General features: G+C 39.2%; 1 protein-coding gene across 2 annotated transcripts; it reads right to left on the minus strand.

Moving 5' to 3' along the window:
* Positions 1-631: 631 nt before the first annotated feature.
* Positions 632-23,288, minus strand: AGGF1 (angiogenic factor with G-patch and FHA domains 1). 2 transcript variants are annotated; one of them, XM_080972640.1, is made up of 14 exons: positions 23,067-23,288; positions 20,896-20,995; positions 19,689-19,888; positions 18,502-18,648; positions 16,570-16,758; positions 9,781-10,123; positions 8,227-8,338; positions 7,452-7,503; positions 7,233-7,334; positions 6,843-7,008; positions 5,415-5,497; positions 4,392-4,519; positions 3,495-3,594; positions 632-1,851 (listed from the first exon to the last, which is right to left on the minus strand). In XM_080972640.1, the coding sequence occupies exons 1-14, from the start codon at positions 23,223-23,225 to the stop codon at positions 1,651-1,653; spliced, it is 2,082 nt and encodes a 693-aa protein (XP_080828766.1). In that variant the 5' UTR covers positions 23,226-23,288; the 3' UTR covers positions 632-1,650. The 2 variants fall into 2 exon arrangements, with proteins under 2 accessions (XP_080828766.1, XP_080828767.1); XM_080972641.1 differs by lacking the exon at positions 9,781-10,123 and adding an exon at positions 14,307-14,376 and having other exon boundaries at positions 23,067-23,286.
* Between the last annotated feature and the right edge of the window lie 270 nt (positions 23,289-23,558).

Below are 23,558 nucleotides of genomic sequence, written 5' to 3' on the forward strand. Positions count from 1 at the left end.
CTGCTAGGTTGGCAGCAGGGACCGAGCAATGGGAGCTCACCCCATCGCGGGGATTCGAACTGGCGACCTTCTGATCAGCAAGTTCTAGGCTCTGTGGTTTAACCCACAGCACCACCCAGCAGAATTTGGGAAGCTGATTATGGGTACAATGGGAGTGAGTCCAAGTGAATTCAGTGGGACTTATTCCTGCTCAGACACTGTTAGTATTGCAGCCCAAGACATTTCTGATCAGTTAAACTGATAACTGCAATCCTTGTCAGTCTAAACTGGTTTTCTAAGGGACAGACTGAAACATTAAGGATTAAGGCTTAGTCTCAGAACGCCCCCCCCCCCAGCTGTAGTTTAAAGTCACTGAATCTCATATTTTTAAAGTCACTGGAGTCCAGAATAGCAGAGGGGAGAGCCTTCCATGGAGTAGTCAGTTTAATCGCTTCAGCATCTCATCTTTAAGTAATAAATTATAACTGATTAAGTTATGCTATGGTAAGGTATACACCTCTTCAGCTAATTGCCAGTTTGAATGGCTCTTGGAAATCAGATTGCTATACCCAGAAATACAAGAGATTTTTAAAAATGAAGTTTAACTGCCTTTTGCCTAGCACCTTCATGAATTTAAGTTTTACACCACAAATGTTGAAAGCACTGTTTTATTAACATTCAATAAATAAGTGTTCAACCTCCGCCCTGAAACAAAAGAAAACCAAGATTCCTGGCCTAAACTCCATTGCCAGCAATGGATACAGAACAGGCCCAACAGGTTAATAAATAATGCTCGTCTGCTGAGATTCGAAGCCACTCTACTGATTTCAAAACGGCCTATTTCAGAGTGGCTTGAAGACTTACATAGTAATCAGATAGCAGTTTCTATTTTAGGACCAATTTACACTTTAAGAATAATTGTAGTACAGAACTCTTGGAATGCAGGTGGAAAAAATGCATGATTGAATATAGTTTTCTTGGAACCCAATGCACACTGAAAAATTAGGCTAGAATTGTATGCTAACCTTTGAAGGAGAATTCTTGAGTCCAGCCAGGAAATCTGCAATCAGTCACAATCCTCCCATATAAATTCTGTAGTAACAATTCTTAAAAGTGTATTACAGCTTTGAATATCACGGCAGTTTCTGAACATGCTACCTCAAGACTACAACAAGATTAATACTTAACCCTCAATAATGTCCTTCACAGAAGAAAATAAGGTTGTTAGAAAATCTTGGTTAATTTCATATAATAGTGAAGTGGTGAAGCATATCAATAATGCTCCCTCTTTTGCTACAAAAATTCTCAAAGGACTTTAACCATATACACAAGGCATTTTTTTTTTTTGCATCAGTTCACACATTTCTATGAGATCCATGAAGAGTCCAAGAATAGATTAATGAATATATCAATTCACTGACTAGGTGGGTTAAAATGTCTTCCCTCATAAATTACCCACAAGTTCTGAAAGTTTAATATCAAAATCCATTCAACCAAGTCCTGGGCCAGTCACACGTTTTGTATTTTAAAGAAAAATGAAAACATATAAACCAACCATGTATTGCAGATAACTAGCCAATACAGCAGTCTAAGAAATATACAAATAATCCAACTTCCATTTTAGCATAAAATAAAAATCTATTTAACCAAGGTAACATTAAATGCTGAATGTCACTCTGCAGTTTCTCTAACCCAAGTCAGATCCTTTGGTGCATTTTTCTGTGTTTTAGGCTCCTGAAATTTTTCTGCAAATCTCTCTCTTGCTTTTTCCCAGTTCCTTCTGTTCTTGGTGCTGATGATCTGAACCTCTTCTGCAGATGTAGGAGTAGCTGAACCTAAGCCTGCATGCTTTCTGTGCAGCTGAAGTTTGATCTGCCAGACAATGAATTCTTATAAGCATAAATTCAACAAATAATATGCATTCAATAACTTTTAATATCTTGAAAAGCTGGAGAAAAGCACATAATGAGGAAACCTAAAAACTATGTTCTCATGCTAAAGCCACCATCTGTGTATGTGTGATGCAACTGACACTTTCAGCAAAGCTTACCCAAAAAAATAAAAACAGAACATTATATAAAAAATAAGTCTAAACCTAAAAGAACAGTGGGATTAACAGGTAACAATATCAGTCACACTATTTTATTTTACTTCCAAATGCCCACTTATACAACAATTTTATTGACTGAAACAGCCGGTGACTTTTCTTGTACACAAATTGTAGTACCTTCAAATCTCAAAAGTATGTTCTTATTCAGGATAGCCATGAAAGAGTAGAAGAGGTCCAATAAATTATCTAGCTGAAGGTACACTTCACAAGCCAGAATATATACCTCGGGTTAAGTACTTAATTCGTTCCGAAGGTCCGTTCTTAACCTGAAACTGTTCTTAATCTGAAGCACCACATTAGCTAATGGGGCCTCCTGCTGCTGCTGTGCCGCCAGACCATGATTTCTGTTCTCATCCTGAAGCAAAGTTCTTAACCTGAAGCACTATTTCTGGGTTAGCAAAGTCTGTAACCTGAAGCGTCTGTAACCTGAAGCCTATGTAAACTGAGGTACCACTGTACCTGCACCATAGTGACAGGTACTGGGAGGAATTCCAATATTTTCTGAGTGGAATGGCTCCAAGAACTTAAGAGTCTTGCTGATCAGACCAGAGGCCTGTCAGTCCAGCATTCTGCTCTTACAATGACCAGCCAGATGCCTAAGGGAAGTCCACAAGATTGACCGGAAATAGCATGAAAGCAATGATAGTTTGTGGCGTGTGTGTGTGTGTGTGTGTGTGTGTGTACACACACACTAGAGGAAATTCCCCACCAGTGAACTCAAACTTCCCCACAAGTAAAGTGCCCTTTGCAGTTCACTCAGCTTCTTTCTTTAATATAATGATATGGGTTCTTTTGATGAAATATTAATTGCACATTTGAATGACTATCATAGAATAGGACATAGATAGAAAAAGTGTCTGTAAAACTTCCCTCATATCCAAGCTTTCCCATTGTTGGGTGCTTGTGTGTTGCCTACCTCCACTCAAGCCTGTTTCCTAAAACAAACAGTAGCAGCAACCCTCCTCCCCTCTCATCTAGCACAATTTGCAAGGAAAAAAAATCTACTTCCTGTTTGAGCTCACCTGAACTGAGTGAAGTGGTTCGCTGAAACAAGGCCAAATCACAAGACATATCTGAAATAGTAACTGATGACCCCCCATTTTACTACAATATGTATCTATCATTCATTGTGCATTAATAAAATAGGTTCAATAATCAAAACATACATCCCAGAAAACAAAATAAAAACCCATCAAAAACTACTAAAAGTAAGCAACCTCAGAAGTCCCACAAAGTTCAATGACACTTCAAATTGTGCATAGGATTGCAGTGTGAGTGTACTCCACAGCACAATCCTATTAAACAAGTATCATTCGTTTCAACAGGGTTTACTTCCAAGGAAGTGAAAATAGGATAACAGCTTTAGTCTAAGCTTTGCGCAATTTATACATTGAAGTAGACCTACCGGATCCTTCATTCCGCCACCACTCTTTCCGAGCCCATCTCCTTTCTTCCATCCCATCTTCTCCAACATTTTGTGACCTTTGTTGCTATCACTAATTTCACTTTAAAAAAAAAAAAAAGGACTTTTACATGGCAAGGAACTATTTACTTTTTTACACTTTGAGAGAAAACTGTTTTTCTTACAGCCAAAATAAGAGAAGATACAGTGGCCTTACTACAAATTGTCATTTTTGAAACGGTTCAGTGAAATCTGCTTATCCATAGTTTATATCAGGAGCTAAATATGTTTCTGCATGGTAGACTATTTACTAACAATATAATACTAGCAAACTCATACCTGGCATTTGCTCAAGAGCGCGAAGAAACAAAAAAATCAGTGCCATTTTGAAATTGGAGGCCAAGATCAATGCAGTTTTTAAAAGGTCCAGTTCACTATCTTGATTCAAATGGCATCCAATTGTATCCATACACAGACAAGAACCTGCTCTTTGATCTCAGAAACCATAATGCAAAACCATCACTATACTCATTTTAGTGTCTGCTAAAAACATGCTTATTTAGACAAGCCTACTCAGATGCATAGAAATTTGATGTAATTTTAAAATAGGGTTGTTATTTTTTCTTAATTTTGTTCTATCTTTTTGTAAACCACTTTGAGGCTTTTTTTAACAATCAAGTTGTGTATATTTTTAAGTCAGTAAATAAAGATTGATTACAATTATTTTAAGAGGTGTTTAAATGCACAGTGAATAGATAAACAACTTTCAAAAAAAGATAGTAAATGATATGTGGTTTAGAGAACTGGAAGTAAGCCATGTGAATAACTGCACTGCATGTGTGATAGGTTAACGCATTTCTAGAGATATATATACTCGCAGAAAACCAACCAGCAACTTACACATGTACAGAGGCTGGAGCATCATCTCTGTGAAAGTTTCCTTCACTTCCAACTGTCTCACGGCGTTTTCCTGCTCTGTCTTTGTAGTTTGGGTTTTTTATAACTTTTTCATTTTCATATTCTGTATTCTTTAAAAAAAACAACAACCAATCATCCCCATGTTTGGAAACTTATTTGTTTCCAAACAATACATTTAACAATAAGGCACAGGCAATGGGAAAAACAACTCATACACATTTTAGGTGCATATTAAATACACTCAATTCCCAGCATATTATACTGTAGAGTTTGATGTAATTCTAGAAATATTCCATAGATTCCTTTAAAACCTTGCAGTATAGAAAAGGTGCAGATACGTGCAGTAAAAATGATTGGGACTTGAAACATCTTCCCTACAAGGTGAAATGACTAAGGGCTTCTTAACTGAGTGGGGAAAATGACAGCTAAGGGGGCAGGGGAACATGGTAGTGTTTTACAATATATATATTGAAAGTGAAGTGAGTTTTTCTTCCCCTTCCCAAATACTAGCAATCAGGCCATCCCATGACATGACAAAAAACCCAGAACTATTTCACATAATGCACAATTTATTTTTCTAATTTGTTGTCACAAACTGGAGCAATGGCTACTAGCTTAAATGTTGAATTTAGTTGATTGCAATGAGTTTTGTTTGTGTGTGAGGGGGTAGTTATTCTTAAGTGTGCACATGAAGGACTGCTTTGAAATGCAGCTGTATGTTAGCAACGACAGTTTGGAAAGACCCTGCTTGCAATCTAGAAGATTGAGTTGTCTTCTCTTTGACAGTGCCGTCCCTGGTACAACTGCTGTAAAATTACCCTGAATACACAGGCTCAATGAATTCTACTCTTGTGTTTCATATGACAATTCATTCCCATCTAACCAACACTTGTAACTTCTACAACTAAGAATATGATGCAGAATACAGTACAAATATTTTTAAAAAACCTGTATGTCCCCAAATCCAGTAATTTATCAGACAACTTTTGTTAAAAAGGAACTTACCTGCAAGCCATACTTAACACGAATTTGTTTTAATTCTTTTCTTCTAACCAATTCCTTCTCTTCTTTTGTCAGAACAGTGCAAACTGAAAGAGTACAAGAAGATGATTCAACTAAGTCAGCAGAGACCCATTGGCAGATGGGAATTCAACTAGAGGAATTTTTGTGTTATGCTAAGGCTAGTGTGCGAATTTACTTGTAGGCACAACAGCACTTTCAATATATCTTATTGGCCATTTGAATTCAACTTCTAGGCATACCATGGATTCCCTATTATCTAAATTGGATGAGGAACCTTTCTAAATCTGAGGGCCATGTTCACTCACAGGTAACCTTCCAGGGGCTGTGCACTATTGGTGGATGTGGCCACACACACACGGCTCTCCAGCCTTCCTCCAGGCAAGCAAAGGGTATTATAAACAGTTCAAAAATATATTCCAACTTGGTAAGTTTGCACACGAGTGCAGAGCAGGGCCAGTGAGAGATAGGGAGGCCATCTATTTAGCTTCTGAACCTAAAGCTCCCCACCTCAATCTAAATAATGGATTATCTTCTTCAGCTTTGGGGGTTTGCAGTAAGTTTCATGTCAAACTGCCAGTCCCTACACTGCATATTGGGAGGTAGGGCACAGTTGATATACAGCTGTAAGAGTACTACGCTGAAGGTTGCCTGGTATCCTCATTCAGTACTGAGAAGTGTATAAGTCAGTGATTAGTGCTTCCCTTCAAGCTTGCCTTTTCAGGACTAAGTACCTCTCTCCTCCCAGCACAGGAACATAGGAAGCTGTCTTATACAGAGCGAGTCGACTAGTTCATCTAGCTCAGCACTGTCTACACTGACTGGCGGTGGCTACCCATGGCTTCAGATGGGACATTCAAAGCTATACTTGAAGATGCTGAGGATTGAACCTGGACCATACGAATCCAAAGTAGGTGCTCTACTGCTGATCTATGGTCCTGCAAGCACCATGAGATGAAGTTCTCTCATTGCACTTGGGGCACCAGGAGCAAACTGCAGCTCTTTAATCGTTCCCAGCTGACCTTCACTTCTTTCAGCTGAAATGGGAGTTGCAGAAAAGTAGGATGGGGCTGAATGCTGCCCAGGTAGCTAACCCTTACCTAACCATTCTGAGTATCCAATTGGAAGATGGTGAGCTAAAACAAAAGATGAAATTATGAAGTCTGGAAACTTTTGCATCTTAGATTTAGTTTGCTTAATGGAGGCAAGACCACCTTTAGGCTGAAGGCAAATTTATTTTAAAAATGCTTCAGTAGTGTAAAAATAACAAAAACGTGTAGCCTTTTTCCAAGTTAAGTCATTTGTTTATCTACTTCAACTTGGGATCAATCTTCTTCCTGGAAATTGACAGTGCATTAAAAAACAAAACAAAACAAAACAAAACAAAACCCTCAAGCCATTTTTATCACTTACTTGAAGATGCACTTTTCTTATCAAGGCGAAGATGGGCTCTGACTTGCCCTGGTTCACATCCATCGCAGGTTTCACTCCCAGGGTGTATGTGAAAGGATAAAACCGTTTCCCCAATTTTCACTTCATCACCATGTTCCAGAACATGAGGTTCACTCTTTGTTTTAGGCTATAAGGAAAAAAAGGGGGAAAGCTAGACTGCAGATAAGTGCTGATAAAAGGTTTCTGTACTGCTGCTTCAGAGAAAGATCAAGGGGATCACAAAGTGTGTACAAGCAGTAGCAGCATTATGGGGTGGGGGTGGGAAGGGCAGAAAGGATAAAAAGGGGAGTGGCAATTTCTAGTGATGGGTAAAGGGTAGACCAGGCAGCAGCACCTAATGGTTATGCTTACCTGTAAAATTTGATTTCCGTTAACCACAGTACCATTCTGACTGCCTTGATCCACAAGAACGTAACTTTGCAATTCGTTATCAAAGTATACTTCTGCATGAAACTGTTAAAAAATAAAGTGTTTTAATACAGAGCACATTTCACTAACACAGCATTAGGTTTAAAATGAAGTAACTGACAAGTTAAGATCTCTTTTTAAAGTCCTTAAAGAGTTAATTACCTTACTAACTCCAACCTCTGGAATCTGCAGTGTATGTTCCATATCTTTTTCTCTGTAAACAGAAGCAACAGTTACAAAGCCCACAAGGAGAAGTACTGTGAAAAGACGCCTTAAGGACTCAACTGTGCAATCTTATGCTATAACACTGAGCAGCACTCTGGCAGGACCTACCATCTATGCTTGCATACGGCTCTCCTTTTAAATTATATTTTACAGTCCAGTACCCCAAGCAGTGCTGGGTGGCTGGGTCTAGCCATCATTATAGTTTCTCACTGGAGGGATGCTACATGGCTGGCATTTTAAGATATTAAAACAGCAGCTAGACTCAGCTAACCAGCGCTGCTTGTAAAGCTCTTCAGACCAAAATGCTAGACTACAAAAACTACAAATTTCTCTTAGTCATGCTGTCTTCAAACCAATTTAAATATGTAGTGAATATGGACTTTAGTGGTAGTTTTACCACTGAATGATCTAGTTCAGATATATTAAAATACTATTTATTGTACTGCACTAATTCCCAATACACAGTATTTTGCCTTTGGCAATACACAAAGTTCAACAGAATTCAATCACCATCCTAGTTTCTTATAGTGAACTGCCATGGCATCTATCCCTGGCATGCTACTATTCTAGGAGTCAAAGAGTATGATGAATTGATTTAAACAGAAAAATCGTGCTGTCTGATTGTAAGCCACTCAATTCAATCTAGTTCAATAGAATTGGCAATCTTATCAGCTAACATAAGCATGGATTTCTTTTGCATATTTTGTATTACCTTCCAATTGTGGCAGGTTTGACAGCTGTGATGATATACAGAGATCCCATTTGCAGTACTGGTGATCTAATCACAATCACTCTAATACAAGGGGGCCAAATCTTGTCTTCGCCTAAATCAATAAAAAATAAGCATCAGATAAATCAATCTCATATTTCCCCAATCACCCTTGATTTTCAAAAGTAGGGTTAAGACTGTAGGAACAGCCTGTTGGATCAGACTAATGCCCCACAGCATCTTATTCTCACAGTGGCCAACCACATGCATATGAGAAGCACTCTCCTGTCCTGCAGTTTCCAGCATCTGTTATTCAGAAGTGTGCTGCCTTTAAACATGGAGGCAGAAATAGCCAGCCTTGTGGCTAGAACCATTGAGTTCAGCCAGTACATCAGTTAAACCAAAAAAGGGTTAATGTATCAAAACACTGTAAAAATTAACTGTACAAGCACATCTAGTAGAAAAACTTTTGACTAGCATATTTTCCCACAGTTGGCCTTTTAAGAGCCCATAGAAATCAACAGCCTGGTTATTCTGTTGTGCCAGGAAGTTTATCTTGGTAATAGACATTTAAATTAAAAAGTAGGCAGCATCAGGATAGTTACAATTATTTTTGCTAGCAGTCAAGGCCAGCAGACAGAACTCCCACTTCTTCTTAGAGTAGAAAGAAGGCTAGTGCCAAATTTCCTAACTGATGCAATGACCATGTGCTGAATTAGTTGAAAGGGGCACTGAAGATAAGTGTTGCCACGAAGGAGACAGAGCTTTTGCAGCAACAGAGGAAGAAGACACTGGGGCTGTTCACAGAATCTGGATATTTAGCCAACTTGAATACTAAACTACATGACAGCTACTCCAGATGTGAACAGGCTCTAAGATGAAGAGAAAGGTCCTACTACTTGCCACTGTGGGAAGCACAAGGACAAACTAATAACCAGTGCTTGCCAAGTGGTATTCAATGATACCAACAAAAGAACGAAGGGCGCCTAGACTCCTATATACAGGGGACACTGTATTGCTCCCAGTATCTGGAATATTCCTAGACCAAAAAGAACAAAACTTTCTCAACATCAAACTATGAAAATAAAATATTGATTAGTCGAGGGGGGTGTCTGTTTCAGAAGCAATGCCATATAAACTGCTTCTTAACCAACCAGCTATGCAGGTGTACATTTTTATACACACCACGAATAAGAGTAAGCATCTGAGTAAGCATCTGAAGAAAAACACTAATTTCTGAACATAACATTAGTGTCCCTCCACTTTACACATACAATATTTTCAAGTAAGAAGTCTAAATAGATCCATGTAAGCAGCAACGTCATGAAGTATCTTCATCTGACAGCTTTTATAGTGATAAGATACAGCTTTTACATTTATCCATACTTAGTTGCAACATCTGAAGACTAGAAACGGAGAGATCAAGACAACTTTTGCCATTTTGCTGAAGATCTATAGCATTCAAACTTGTAGGTTTCAATTTTTGATATTATCCATTTTTGCTTGTTCCCCAAACTATAAATATTTAAGGATACTTTGTAAAAACCCAGGATTCACCTTCACTGTCAGTGTCTTCTGAATTTACAGTTTCTTCACTTGTTACTTCATCTTCACTGCTATAGTCCTCCTCTTCAGAGTCTGTAATTTCCCCTTCTTCAGGCTCACTCTCTGTCTCTGTTTTACTGTCCTCTATCACAGCAGTACATTGTGTGTTCTCAAAACGTAAATTGGCGCCAGTTGTGGTAATTGATTCTTTGGCTGATAGGCTGTTTCTTGTATCAGTGTCCACCTTAGCCTTTTTCAGATTTGGACCTTTTTCTTCTTCTGGAGAACTTAGCTCATTGGTGGTAAAAAGGCAATTCAGATTGCTGGATGATTTCTGCTCATCTGTTTTCAAGTCCTGAAGAAGATTGAATGAAAATCAAACTTGACGAATGATAATAACGTTGTTCTTTTAATGACTGGATTCTTTTAAGGCACAAGATGCAAAATCTGTAAGCAAGCAAGCAAGCAAGCTAGTACTGTAATGGGAAATAGAAAAATCAGTTGGTATCTGATCAATTTTAACCATTCTAAGATATCATGACTAAAGGTCCTCTTCCAATCTTCAAACCCCTTCATTAACTTTTCAGAGTTTCTGTCTTTACTTAAAATAAAAAAGGCAAAGGATGCTATCCATTCTAGACATTCATTTGCAGAGGTTTCTATATTTTTTCCTCTTTCCCCCTTTCCCAGTTAAAAAATCCTGTGTTCCAAACTTCCTTTCTTTGTTCTAAGCTACTTGCTTCAGTGCTCTTGTACTGCACTAGCCAGCAAACCAACCAACTAACTATTACTTTCAGATTGTGACAGGAAACACCGAGGAACAGTAACAATATATTTCTCCAAATAGCTGTCCATTCCTTTTCATAGAAAAGCGTGTATGCCTGGCATGGACCTCCAACGTGATGAGCTAGCCAGACAGAAAGCAAGCAGACCAGTTGCTCCTTCAGAATAGTGGATCTGCTGTTGACTTTCCTTGGGCCAGATTTGTTTGGGAGGGAGAACGAGATTGCCAACCTTCTTTTAATTCTTGATCACTGTTCTGTACACAGGCACCTAGCGTTTGAACTAGCTCCTTGATATAGGGAAGTTTTTCTCCTTCCCTTCTAATGATGTTCATGAACTATGCAGGCTAGCTCCTCATCTCATAGGGAGATTGTATTTGGGGATCACTTGCTCCTTTCACATGTCTGTACTTTACAAATCCCTAGCCTGTAAAACTAAGTCATACAGTGAGGGGGCCAATGATCTAGCTCAGCCCCAGACATCATGGCATTACACTAGTGTAAATATTTAGGATAAAAGCATTTCACTTTCACACACCAACATTTGCAGATTATTTAAACCAATTTTTTTCTTATTCAAAATTATAAAAAGTACTATACAAGTGTGCTAGTATCTGAATCATCCCAGTTTTAAGGTGGGAAATCCACACAACACTTAATACTAAGGTCCTATCACCAATACTCGTCAATATCCTATCAGTAGAAATGTTCCTTTACAGTTCAAACAGTGTTCTATGTACAACTATTTGTACACTCTCATCCACTGCCACACACTGCAACAGAACTGTAAACACAGCTATCAAACGATTACATTTCTGCAATTTTGCAGTATCGATAGGCATATCCAAACAATACACAACACAAACCATCTTTTCACAAAATACTGCATTATTTAAGGCCAGCTACTTAATCAATACATTTTCAGTTTTCTCCCTCAGCCCAACAGTTTGGTGATTATTCCCAAATGTATCAGCATCAATGACCTGATCTGTACTGGGATGAATGCTACCATTCATCCCAGGCGTATAAAACAAAAGCCAGTTACTATCTCTCCTCCATAAGCATGAGATGAACTGAACATCTCTTAGGATAATATGTGTCCTCTCCCCCAAACTAACTAAATTAATTTCAATAGCAACAAATGTATGGTTCTACACTTAGGCAGGAAGAACCAGCTGCACAAATATAAGATATGGGGCACCTGGCTTGCCAGTAGTGTACGTGAAAAGGATCTAGGGGTCTTAGTAGACCATAAGCTAAATCTGAGTCCACACTGTGATGCAGCAGCAAACCCCCCCTCCCACTAATGCTATTCTAGGCTGCATCAACAGAGTTTAGAGTTTAGTGTCAAGGGAAGTCCTGCTATATTTTGCCTTTGTCAGAGCACACCTGGAATACCATGTCCAGTTCTGGCCACCATAATTTAAGAAGGATATTGACAAGCTGGGACATGTGCAGAGGAGGGCAACCAATATGATAAAGGACCTGGAAACCAAGCCTTATGAGAAATGGTTGAGAGAATTTGGTATGTTTAGCCTGGTGAAGAGAAGACTGAGAGGAGATAGGATAGCCATCTTCAAATATCTAAAGGGCTGTCACATGGAGAAAGCTTGTTCTCTCCTGTTTCAGAGGCTAGGACCTGAATCAATGGATTCAAGTTACAAGAAAGGAGATTCCGACTAGTGGAACAGATTTCCATGACAGGTTGTGGACTGTCCCTCCTTGGATGTTTTTAAACAGTGTTCGGATGGCCTTTTGTCATGTATAATCAAGCTGAGAACCATGCCTTGCAGGCGATTGGACTAGATGACCCTTGGGATCCCTTCCAATTCTATGACTCTATTATTCCTTTTCTTATTTTCCCTTAAGCTTCATTTATTTATTAGATTTCTCTCAACATGTCATTCAAGAAACCCAAATATACAATATTTCTCTCTGCTTAATATACAAAAACAAGTAACACTAAAACAAAAAGCACTTCTCATATTCTCAGATAATTAATCTGCCTACAATATTTCCTGTTATCACAGAAAGGAAAGCAAGCCAAGATTAACAGTGGACTACATGGAAATTAAAAATGCTTCTTTAAAAAAAATAAACAATTACAAATATTCTTCTTTAACATTCAGACTTGTAGTAGAATAAATACAACTCATGAACTATCAAGCCATTCTCTAAACTTATTACACACAAAATTTCTCTGAAAATGGAAGTTCAATCAGATATTTGAACGCATTTTACAACAAAATATATATATTGTTGAGAATGAACAAATAGTCATACATAAGGATAAATGAAGCTTTCTAGATTCATAGAGCTATGGTCCATGTGAGATCTGCTGTGTTAGATGTTTTTGCTGCTGTACTAGGAACAAAATATTTTGGAAAAAACTTATCCAAGTAGTTCTCAGAGATGGACTTGTACAGATTTTTGCTACAAGCAGATGATGGCTAATATGTCCAATACAGTTTGCCATTTGAAAACCCCCAATGCATAATGTGCCTGCCATCCCTGCACTAGCCTATTTTGCTTGCTGCTGCACTTCATGATTCCTGCTGCATTTCCCAATTGTAGCAAAATCTGAAGTGAAAGAGAATTTGCAACCCCTGTGGAGTGGCATTTCATTTCGAAATGGTGAATATATAGAGAAAAAGAAGTGCATGTAGCTAGGGAAACAGGAGCATGTAAGCAACTGGGGAAGGTGAACAGTTAAGAGGAGCCTGTGTGAGTGGTAAAGAGGGCCATTCTCCCCACATTATTTCAAGCAAAGTGGACTCATTTAAATCAAAGCGCTTTAAATTATGCAAATTGCCAAGAAAAAGATATAAATTTAAATAAAGATTCCCATTTAAAATGCACATATTTCCTTTAAAAATGCCGAGCAAGCATTCCTTCTATCTTCTGTTTCCCACAGTTAAATTATACTGGTGTGCAACTAAATAAATCTTTATGTAATCTAAAGGAATAATATAAAACCACTGGCCATGTGCTCCACACATCTCTCGTACTGTAGAATTATGTCTATTTATAGATAAGGCATGTCTGCATGCAAGGATACTAACGGAGATCGCTTACTTGAAGGCTAAGGCTTCCATCCTATGTACCCTTATTTGGAAACAAGTCCCAATGAATGAAGTGAAATTTACATCTGAACCAGCATGTATAAGATGGGCTGCAACAAGTATCAAGAACTTTTCAGTTTTGCCTCTGGGCAAAATAGTCTTTCCTCATCTGTTTAGTTGGTAGAACCAAAAATATTAAGTTTCTTCACTGAAAACACTGCAGAGCTCAGGATGAGATCGTAAGGACTCAGTAGTGCATCTTGGTGAAATAACGGATGGTAATTCCACCTAGATACTGTGATGCCTTGCTAGTTCCTGACTCCAAGAATATAAATACATGACCTGTCTGATGACTGAAGATGTGTTTCCTGCACTTCTCTTATTACGAAGAAATAGAACCCTGCATAAGAGGGCCATAAATCCAATTTTATGAGATTATATGTTTAGATTTATTTCATTTTATACTAGGTTATTTTAATAAACTTACTATACCTGAAACTTAACTTAAAACAAATAAATCATTGATTGTTATTTAGCATGTCTAAGGCAGAAAGAACCCCTATTTAATCACAGCATATGTGTGTAAATTAGAATTGATCTTAAATTATATCTTCATGTAATTAATTGTTTTAATGGTGCTTTAAGATCAACTTTAAACATCGTCAGACTGATGCGTTTGGTATCATAACTCTACCTTCACTAGAAGTTGCCAATCCAGAAGATGAAATCTTCAGATTAGCCATGGTTTCTGTCAACTGATGTACCTAAAGATGAACAGTAGCAAACAGTAAACAATACAGTGCAAAAATGAAGTATGTGTTGAGAGTACTATGGAAATATATTACCTCTGGACAAATTGCTTCCAAATTCTGCATATTTCAATTTCCTTAACACAACAAAAAGATCAAATGCTACCATGTCCTTCTCTCACACATGTATGCATGGAAGGTACAAAGCTACAGAAACATGATATACTTTGCAGCCAGGACACTTTCAGTTTTAAGACTTATGCACAGATGCAGAAATTCAGAAGTCTATCCCAACACAAGGCCACAAGGGTGTCCTTGAGGCAGGTTTGGTAGCTATCTCCTTACTCAGTGCAACAGCAATGACTGGCAGTATGTGATCCCCGCCTAGGGGACATGTAGAGAACATCAGCAGAGAGGGTGACTTCTTGCATCCTCCAGTACACTGCTGCCTGGAAATTAACTGCTGACTCTCCCCATTTTCTAGACACCTGCTCAAACCCTGGCTTCAGGGTTCAGTAAATCACTGTTTGCATCATTACAGCTAAACCCTTCGCCAACATCACGGCACCAACAGTATCACACAGCCTTCCTGCTTTTCAGCTTGAAGATGGGAAATGAGCTGCAGCAATGGTGTGCTGAAGTTTAACAGTTAATATATATATAGCCCACTGCTCAGTATAAAATGTTGTATCACTTTGGTGAGTGGCAAGTGTTGCAAGTGAAAGGAGTCAAAATATTACCATTGCCATGTGATCTAAGAGATCCACGGATTGGTTTGGCAGCCAATCATTTCCAAGCAGCCAGCTTTAAGGTCTAAATAGAATATTATACTCAGAACCTGCTGCTGACATACATTCCTGTCAAAAAGAGATTCAGGGTATCTCCCCAACAACTGGGATGCTGCCTTTAGTTCTGGAGGTAGAATAGAGCCATCGTGTGGCTTTTACTGCATGCTGAAGATGCATCTCTTTACCCTGGTCTTTGACAGCTGAGATATATGTCAAAGACCTAACTTTTTAATTCATTCTAAACTCTATTTTTGGTTCTGCATTTTGTATTGGGTTTACGTGGTTTAAAAATTCATCTTTTGTTTTCCTGTAACTCACCCTAGGACCTCATGTCAGTCTGGAAAGCTTAAAAATGCTTATCAACTGGTAGGCAAGGCTAGTCTAGAATAGGCCTGCAGAGGAGTTGAGGAGGACAGTTTTATTTTCCTCTCTTCTGATATTGTTATCTGTTCCATTTCTCCCATTCTCCTCCCTCCTCTGAGAAAATGAGCAAACGGCAGTGGATGAAGAAATTCATAGTCACAGCACAATCCAGAAACAAGTCCCACAGAGTTCAGTGAGACTTACACTGAAGTAACTGGGAATAGGTTGGAGAAAGGATCTCAAGTTGACACAGCTTGATTTTGACCAGCCAGCAACTTACAGATCCTGCCTGCTCTCATGCACAATAAAAGAAAGCGAAAAAATAAGAAAAATACATCACTCAGTCATGAGACACAACTAAACTGAAGAGAAGTGTACTTTGCTGCATGGGAACCATTTTCTCATACAGCATCAGAGTAGTTTGCTGTTTTTTTTAATATCGTGTCTGTAAACGTGAAGACAAGTCACTTCTATCTACAGTTATAGAACCTAACAGCATTGGCAGCTGGATGTACCAAGGGCTGATAGCCATTTATCAATTCAATTTTTCTGTTTAGTTAAGCATGGCTTCCTAGAGTGGCACTTTATCCACTCAGTCTGATTTTCTATTCTCTAAGGCATGCATATTTGGGATGGACACAGTTAACTGGGAATAGGTTAAGCATAGGGAAAGAGGGAGGATTGTTCTGTTTGGCAAGATGAAATATATACACTGATAGAACATTAAATGAAGCACAAGGTTGTATTCCTTCCTAAGAATGTATTAATGACCAATTTTTAGCAATTGTTTTACCAAATTATAATGGATATAGTAACTAACTGCTACAAATTTTATTTCTCACATCATGCATAATCCATTTATATAGTACAAATCAATCCCCATGTAGAAAATAAGAGAATTTTACTGTCATTCTGAGCCATTTAGAATGCATACTGTATAAACTTTTCTCTTAAACATGCTCCATACTTACCTGACCTTAGAAAGATGCTAATTTTGATTAAAATGCATCATCAATCACATTTTTATTTACTAAAATGTAATTTGTTGTGAAGATACCTTAAGCTCATTCGCCCTAGGCCATTCTGCATCTTTCCTCTTCTTTTTGCCTTTCCTGTCTTTGCTATACTGAGCAGTTGCTGTTTCATAAGACTGTAGATCCACTCGTGAATGGAACTGATATCGGCCACTTTCAACATCACAATAGTAATAAATTCCAGTATTTGGATCATAATATAGTTGGTTTTCCTTTAATGAAACAAGAACAGTAAATCACTTAAAATTAAATAAAGCAGGTTGTATTCTAACATAGCAAAATCATAAATTAAAATATGGAAAAGCTTAGAAAGGGAACAGTAAATTAGCAGGAACAAAAGCAAATTTAAATAAGCAATGGCTACAAAGGCTTCAGTATATCAACTATATATTCAACTAAATCCTTGCATGGGTAGAACTACTTCCATTTGCACAACATGACTTCTCCCATATCCACACCATTCCCTTATTTGTTCTTCAGGGTTGGGGGAACACTCAGAACAAATTCAGGGGACATGCAGGCAAATAGAGAATAGTCCCATTGTGCAAGTCAAATTTGTTCTGCTCACATAAGGATTTACTTAGCACCATGTCGAATACAACCTTGAGAATTTAACAATCCTATAGATTTAAAAGAATGGTAAACTCTGTATTCCAGGCCATCAAGATAATTAAAATATATAGGTAAGCAAGACTATTGAATAACTTCTGGCATGCATAAATTTCTTCTGCTTCAGCTCAACTACAAAACTACCTCCGGCAAAAGGATGGAAGGATGAATTTAAAAACAAGATGAATGTGTTTAAATCACACTGATCCAAGCACAGAAACATGTCTAACTTTAAACAATGCTTCAGTCAACCCAGACTTTGAGAATGAAAAACAATGCATATTTTAAAAATGTGTGAAGGGTAATCTTTAACTTACTGTAATTGACTTACAAGGGATTCCAAAATGGACATACAAATACCATCTTATTCATTCATTAATTAGTCTCATATTAGAAGGGCTAGGTATAAATGGCTGTGATTGATTCACTGTGCATAGGTGCAGATCTGCTAATTCATATACAGGGTGGCCCAAAGGTAGGTACACAGAAACAGGTATACAGTTGAATCAGTGAAATTAATCACAACAGATTATATTGGAACATATAACTGACACACAACAAAGTGGCAGTTAAATTTCAGGCTGGCAGTTGGAAATAATAGTGGAGTCAGATAAAAGGATTAGCTTTCTTTACTGATATTTATTTATTTTTTACTGATACTGATACTGATACTGAATTTTGACAGTGAACTTGAGTCAAGAACAAAGATAGTGGGCCACCCTGCAAACACGTACAACTACAGATACCATTTGCCTATGATCAACACATTTTGAATGAGCTGCATCATTCCAAAATATATTGCTCACTGCTTTGTGGAATAGGAGGCATACAATTAGGTGTGTACTGGATTCTAACACACACCAAACCAAGTTGGGATGCCTCAGAAGGATTTTGGAGTTGCACAAGGGGAAGTGGGATTTATACAAAGCTCTGCAAATCAAATCAAATCTAAGCACTTTGTGCTGCCTTGGCAAACCAGACATTAAAAATATGCAGCAGACAAGTGTCTGCTAAGGAAAACACCAGGATTTTTTGGAGGGGGTGGGGTGGGGAAGGCATGGAACAACTTTATAAGATCAATATCTACCGGTAGTTTAAGGAAAACTGCAGGATCAGGAGATGGGAGAGCTCCTTTGTGACATACAGGTCTTATTTGTAATCAGAGTGAATGATTTTGGCATTTACATGAACGTTACCTATTACATTAAGAAAAAGCTATTCACAGCCAAGAAAATATTTTTCAGGAGAACAACTATCAACAAATCCATTATTAGTTTAATTTTGTTATTTATATTGAGGAGTATGAGATTATTTTATATGAAGTAAGCAACAAATCAAATATTTACCGAGTTATAATAGAATCCAGTGCTGTGGTCATAATATAATCCGGTGGTTTCATCATATATAAATCCTGTTTGTGACACAGCAGCCTCTGCAGCAGCCCTTAAGTTTTCTGCTAATGTACCTTCTGTTAATAGAGGCTCTTCTGGTTTCTAAGATTATGAAAGACAACATAAAGAGGATATTTATGTAGCACTTTGAAACACACAGTCTTAATTTTGTTTCTACCCATAGCAACCCTGAGGTACACTGCTATTATATCATCCCACGGATGGGGAATAGAAGCTCAAAATAGTGAACTGCTCAAAAAAAGTCCCTGACTAAGCCAACATCCAATTTCGGCTCTAACATTATCCACTGGAATATACTGGTTTATATAAATAGGTAATCCTACTTAGGTTTTCCCCACATTGTAAATTATAAGGGTAAAAGTCAATCAAATGTGAGTATCATTCCATTTGTTTTAATCATTCCATTTGCACTGTTCTACATGAAAGTTAATGCAGTTAAGGAATCACATTAATAAAGCTAGTTCTTGTACAAAAAGAGTTACTCATTTAACTGAGGTTCTAGTTATAAAGCAGAACAAAGCATACTTTGTATGTATACAGCACTTAATACCACTTAATACCAAGTCATTAAGAAATAAAAATCCAACAATTGAAACTAGATTGGTTGTTTCTGTACACAATCCTCTGCATAAAGATAGTAGCAATCATTTGTGTTGTGGGAAAACCAAGGGAACCAAGTCAAAGGATCTTGAAAAGAAGAGTTTGGATTTGATATCCCGCTTTATCGCTACCCGAAGGAGTCTCAAAGCGGCTAACATTCTCCTTTCCCTTCCTCCCCCACAACAAACACTCTGTGAGGTGAGTGGGGCTGAGAGACTTCAGAGAAGTGTGACTAGCCCAAGGTCACCCAGCAGCTGCATGTGGAGGAGCGGAGATGTGAACCCGGTTCCCCAGATTACAAATCTACTGCTCTTAACCACTACACCACACTGGCTCTTAAGGACAGGGAATGGCTTTGTTCTCTAGTGATAGTACGTATATGAATGAAACCCACTCTAGTTGTTTTAAACCATTTTTAATGCTGTGTTTATATTTCTATGGCTTGCCCTTGGACTTTCTGATGAAGAGTGGGTAATAATTCTAATAATACTACTAGAAAAGTTGAGAAACACTCAGCTCACCTGCATGTTATGAACCACAGCATCCTGTTCTTCAACCTCGCAATGCTCTGTGCCATTAACATCTGGCTGATCACCTAATTGTAACTGATCTGCACAATCAGAGTTTGATCCTTCATTATCATAACTTGGCTGTATTTGTGCTCCATTTAACTCATGAGGATCAGAACTATTATAATAATAATTATGAAAATAGTAATAGCCTGCAAAAAGTTAGGAAATAAATGTATTAGCAATGCTGTTTTGATTTGATATTGTACAGTACAGTATGTGGAAGTTGGATTTATAACTGTACATCTTATCTATATTTGTCAAGCATGCCAAAAGGATAACAAAACCTTACAATTCATATTATTTTTGTACAACTGCTTAGATATATATATTTTAATATATTAAGTAGTTTATAAATTAAATAATCAAAAATCAAATCAAATATTTACATATGCTTAACTTTGCACTTCTTGCAAGTAATGCTATTGTTACTTTCATCAACAGCTAAATCCCCACAGAAGATTAAGCACCACCACCTTAGGATTTATATAAGCATCTTTGCCTCAAAGGTCATGCAAATAATAATGTTAAGTGTCTAGAAATTCCAAAGTAGATGAGATAATGACGCAAGGCAACCAAGCCTTTAAAAAAAAGGGATTTCCATTTAATGTATATAACTAAATAGCACCAAAGCATGTCAGGATTTATTTTTTTTAAGTGTAAAGAATTTGGATTAACACTTCCCCATCTGTTTGGTGACACACAAATGAGACCTACAACTGAGTCAGGAGTTTGCATAAAGGGGATGTTTTTGTATTTGGTGAAGGATGTAAGCTGCCTTAAGTATTTCTTTAGAGACAGAAAAAATATGGGTATAAAATGATCCAAAATAAATCAACCAACCAAGTAATTTATATCTGAAATATAAATGGGAAAAGTTTTAAAATACAAATAGATACACCTGGAATTTACCTCTTTTTAAGGTGGAAAATTCCACCTCTTTTTTTATTTCATTAAAACTCCTTTCACTTTTTTCAAACAATGGGATTGATGCAATGGACAGGAATCATTTATCTGTTAGATTATTTTAACCTAATAAAATGGGTTCGAGACCACGAAAGCTGCATGCCCCTTTAGACTGTTTTTGCTGCAAGAAACTAACACGGCTACCCCTTTGAAAATTATTTTAATTACTGACGTTGCACCATCTGCTATTTACCTTCATGTGACCATTCAGCAGCATCTTCGGTTTGCACTTCTACATTGGATGTTGCCTTCTCATATCTTTCTCCGTCACTGATTTTCTTGAGTTCTTCAATCTACAAAACAGGATAATTATGTTGCTGGTTCAACTTGTAAGTACAAAATGTTGCAAACCGGAGTGCTCCACCTCAGGCAGAGGTTGGCAACCTAAGGCCCATGGGCTGGAAGCGGCCCATGAGGGTCACTTAACCGGCCCATGAGCCACCCCCGAACCGAGCTGCCCGCTTGGCGAGTCCCTGCACACTACGCTAAACTGGCACAGCACGGCAACTCTCTTTCGCGGCTCTGGAAATTGCTTCTGTGCATGCACATGCCAGAAATCATGCCTAAGCATGTCCACAGCACTGGAAATTGCTTCTGCGCATGCCCAGATGCCGAAAATTGCTTCTGTGCAGGGACGATTTCCGGCATCTGGGCATGCGCAGAAGCAATTTCTGGCACCGTGGACATGTGCAGACGTGATTTCTGGTGTTGCACTGCGCTGGCCTGGCCCATGGAGGAGCTCCGCGGGAGTGATCCAGCACATGCCCAGTAAGCCTTGCCAACCCCTGACCTCAGGATTCTAGCCAGCCATGCTCTCCTCCCAGATACTATAAGCAGTTTAGGAAGTTTTCTCCAGGGGTCCTAAAGGCCACCAAGCTTGCTAAATCCTCCTTGGGCTGTGGAGTTGACTCCCCTTTACACACTGTATTTCTGCATACACCATGATCTACAGAATCATGCCGATATCTCCCTCTTGTTTCTCAGTGTCTAGACTCCAATCCTGTTTGCCCTCAACCACCTGCTTGCTCTTAGCGGGAATGACCCATGAATTTCATTAGGATTAGCAGTGTGCCTTAAGAAAAGCCTGCATGATCCATTACTAATCCTAGGCTTTGTGGAACTTCCTTTATCAGTAAAGGGTTGTGAAAAAAATACATATCATGTGAGTAACACAATGAGTTGGAAACCAAGTGAATTATAACATTTATGGTTATCTCTTCTTGCACAAAGCCAGGGAAAGCAGTCGCCAATATTGGAGCATTAACACCATGGGTAGGCAAACTAAGGCCCAGATGCGGCCCAATCGCCTTCTAAATCCGGCCCGCGGACGGTCCGAGAATCAGTGTGTTTTTACATGAGTAGAACGTGTCCTTTCATTTAAAATGCATCTCTGGGTTATTTGTGGGGCATAGGAATTTGTTCATTCCCCCTCCCCCAAATATAGTCTGGCCCCCCACAAGGTCTGAGGGACAGTGGCCCACCCCCTGGCTGAAAGAGTTTGTTGACCCCTGATTAACACGGTCAAATACAGTGGTACCTTGGGTTACATACGCTTCAGGTTACAGACTCCACTAACCCAGAAATAATACCTTGGGTTAAGAACTTTGCTTCAGGATGAGAACAGAAATCGTGCTCTGGCGGAGTGGCAGCAGCAGGAGGCCCAATTAGCTAAAGTGGTGCTTCAGGTTAAGAACAGTTTTAATAATAATAAAAAAAGAACGGACCTCTGGAACGAATTAAGTACTTAACCTGAGGTACCACTGTACTTCAAAAGCGGGAGCAGGGAAGGAAACCATGTAAGCTGCTGTGCCTTGGTGAAAGAAAGGAGGAAGTGAGGGATATAGCTATTAATGATAAATTAACATGCGTTGTTATGGTAAACCAGGGAATATGCAGAAGAAATGATTTTGAGGAGATATGGGAGGTGTCTGTAGAATTTGTACTGTAAAAACAGAAAGGGGTCAAACCATCTCAAGAGGTGTTGAAATTTTGGGAGGTTGGATAGTGACCATGGAATGGTCTCAGTGTTGGAGTGCACATTTTTACTCTTATTTATGATTATTACTTTGTAAAAATAAATAAACAGAAAGAAAGAAAGAAAGAAAGAAGAAAGAAATGTAATAAATCAAAGCATCCAGGTGCTTAGGAAGGCCGGCGTTCCTCCTGGTGAGGCTCCTATACCTTCTAACAGGTGAGAGACAAGGAAGTCAGCAGTGAGCCTAAGCGGCCCAGGCTGGAAGCGGAGCAACCGCCTGTCCCCAGAGCAGCAGAGCCCTTGAACCCAAAGGCCGTTGTGGGGCGACCCTATCCCGGAGGTTTCCCCGCCTGGCCCCCGACCCCCTGAGGCGAGAGGGCCGCCCCTACCCGTCTCCGTAACTTGGCGGCGCTGGCCTGGGCTTTGAGGCGCAGCTTCTTCTCCCGCTCCAAGCGGCTCTGGCAGGCGCCCAGCTCCGACTCCAGCGCAGCCACTTTCTCCCGCAGGGTCGCCACCTCGTCGCCTGGCGGTCCCGGGGCTTCGGCCATCCTTCGGCTTCCACTGACCCCAGCCTGGCCGCCGCCTCCTCCTCAACGGCCGAGGCAGGGACGCAAACGCAGCGGCCGAGCGAAGCGAGCCCAGCGACCGTAACGGCTGCTCCTCAGCGCCCGCGACCCGTCGGCGCCCCTCGCAGCCATGGCAGCGGCCGCGCGGACAGGCCCCGCCCCCTTTTGCCCCCACCCCCCCTTCGCCCCGCCGCTTTCTTAATGGGAGACCGGCTGAGAAGCGGGGAAAGAGTGGAAAACTTTTTCTTCGGGGCATGCAAGTGACCCGGATCTCGTTTTCATGAAAACAGGAAGTGACGCCAATTGAGCGGGTGG

Source organism: Podarcis pityusensis (genome assembly GCF_964106645.2).
Source record: "Podarcis pityusensis genome assembly, chromosome: 11".
Taxonomy (NCBI): Eukaryota; Metazoa; Chordata; class Lepidosauria; order Squamata; family Lacertidae; genus Podarcis; species Podarcis pityusensis.

What these genes read in the sequence shown, in the direction of transcription:
- AGGF1 (XM_080972640.1), bottom strand. Translation starts at nt 23,225, where the DNA reads ATGGCCGAAGCCCCGGGACCGCCAGGCGACGAGGTGGCGACCCTGCGG. An exon ending in CTAGGGCGAATGAGCTTAAG is followed by an intron (nt 10,124 to 16,569) that starts GTATCTTCACAA and finishes AATCTTCTTCAG; the next exon opens with GACTTGAAAACAGATGAGCA. An exon ending in TAAGAAAAGTGCATCTTCAA is followed by an intron (nt 5,498 to 6,842) that starts GTAAGTGATAAA and finishes GTACTCTTTCAG; the next exon opens with TTTGCACTGTTCTGACAAAA.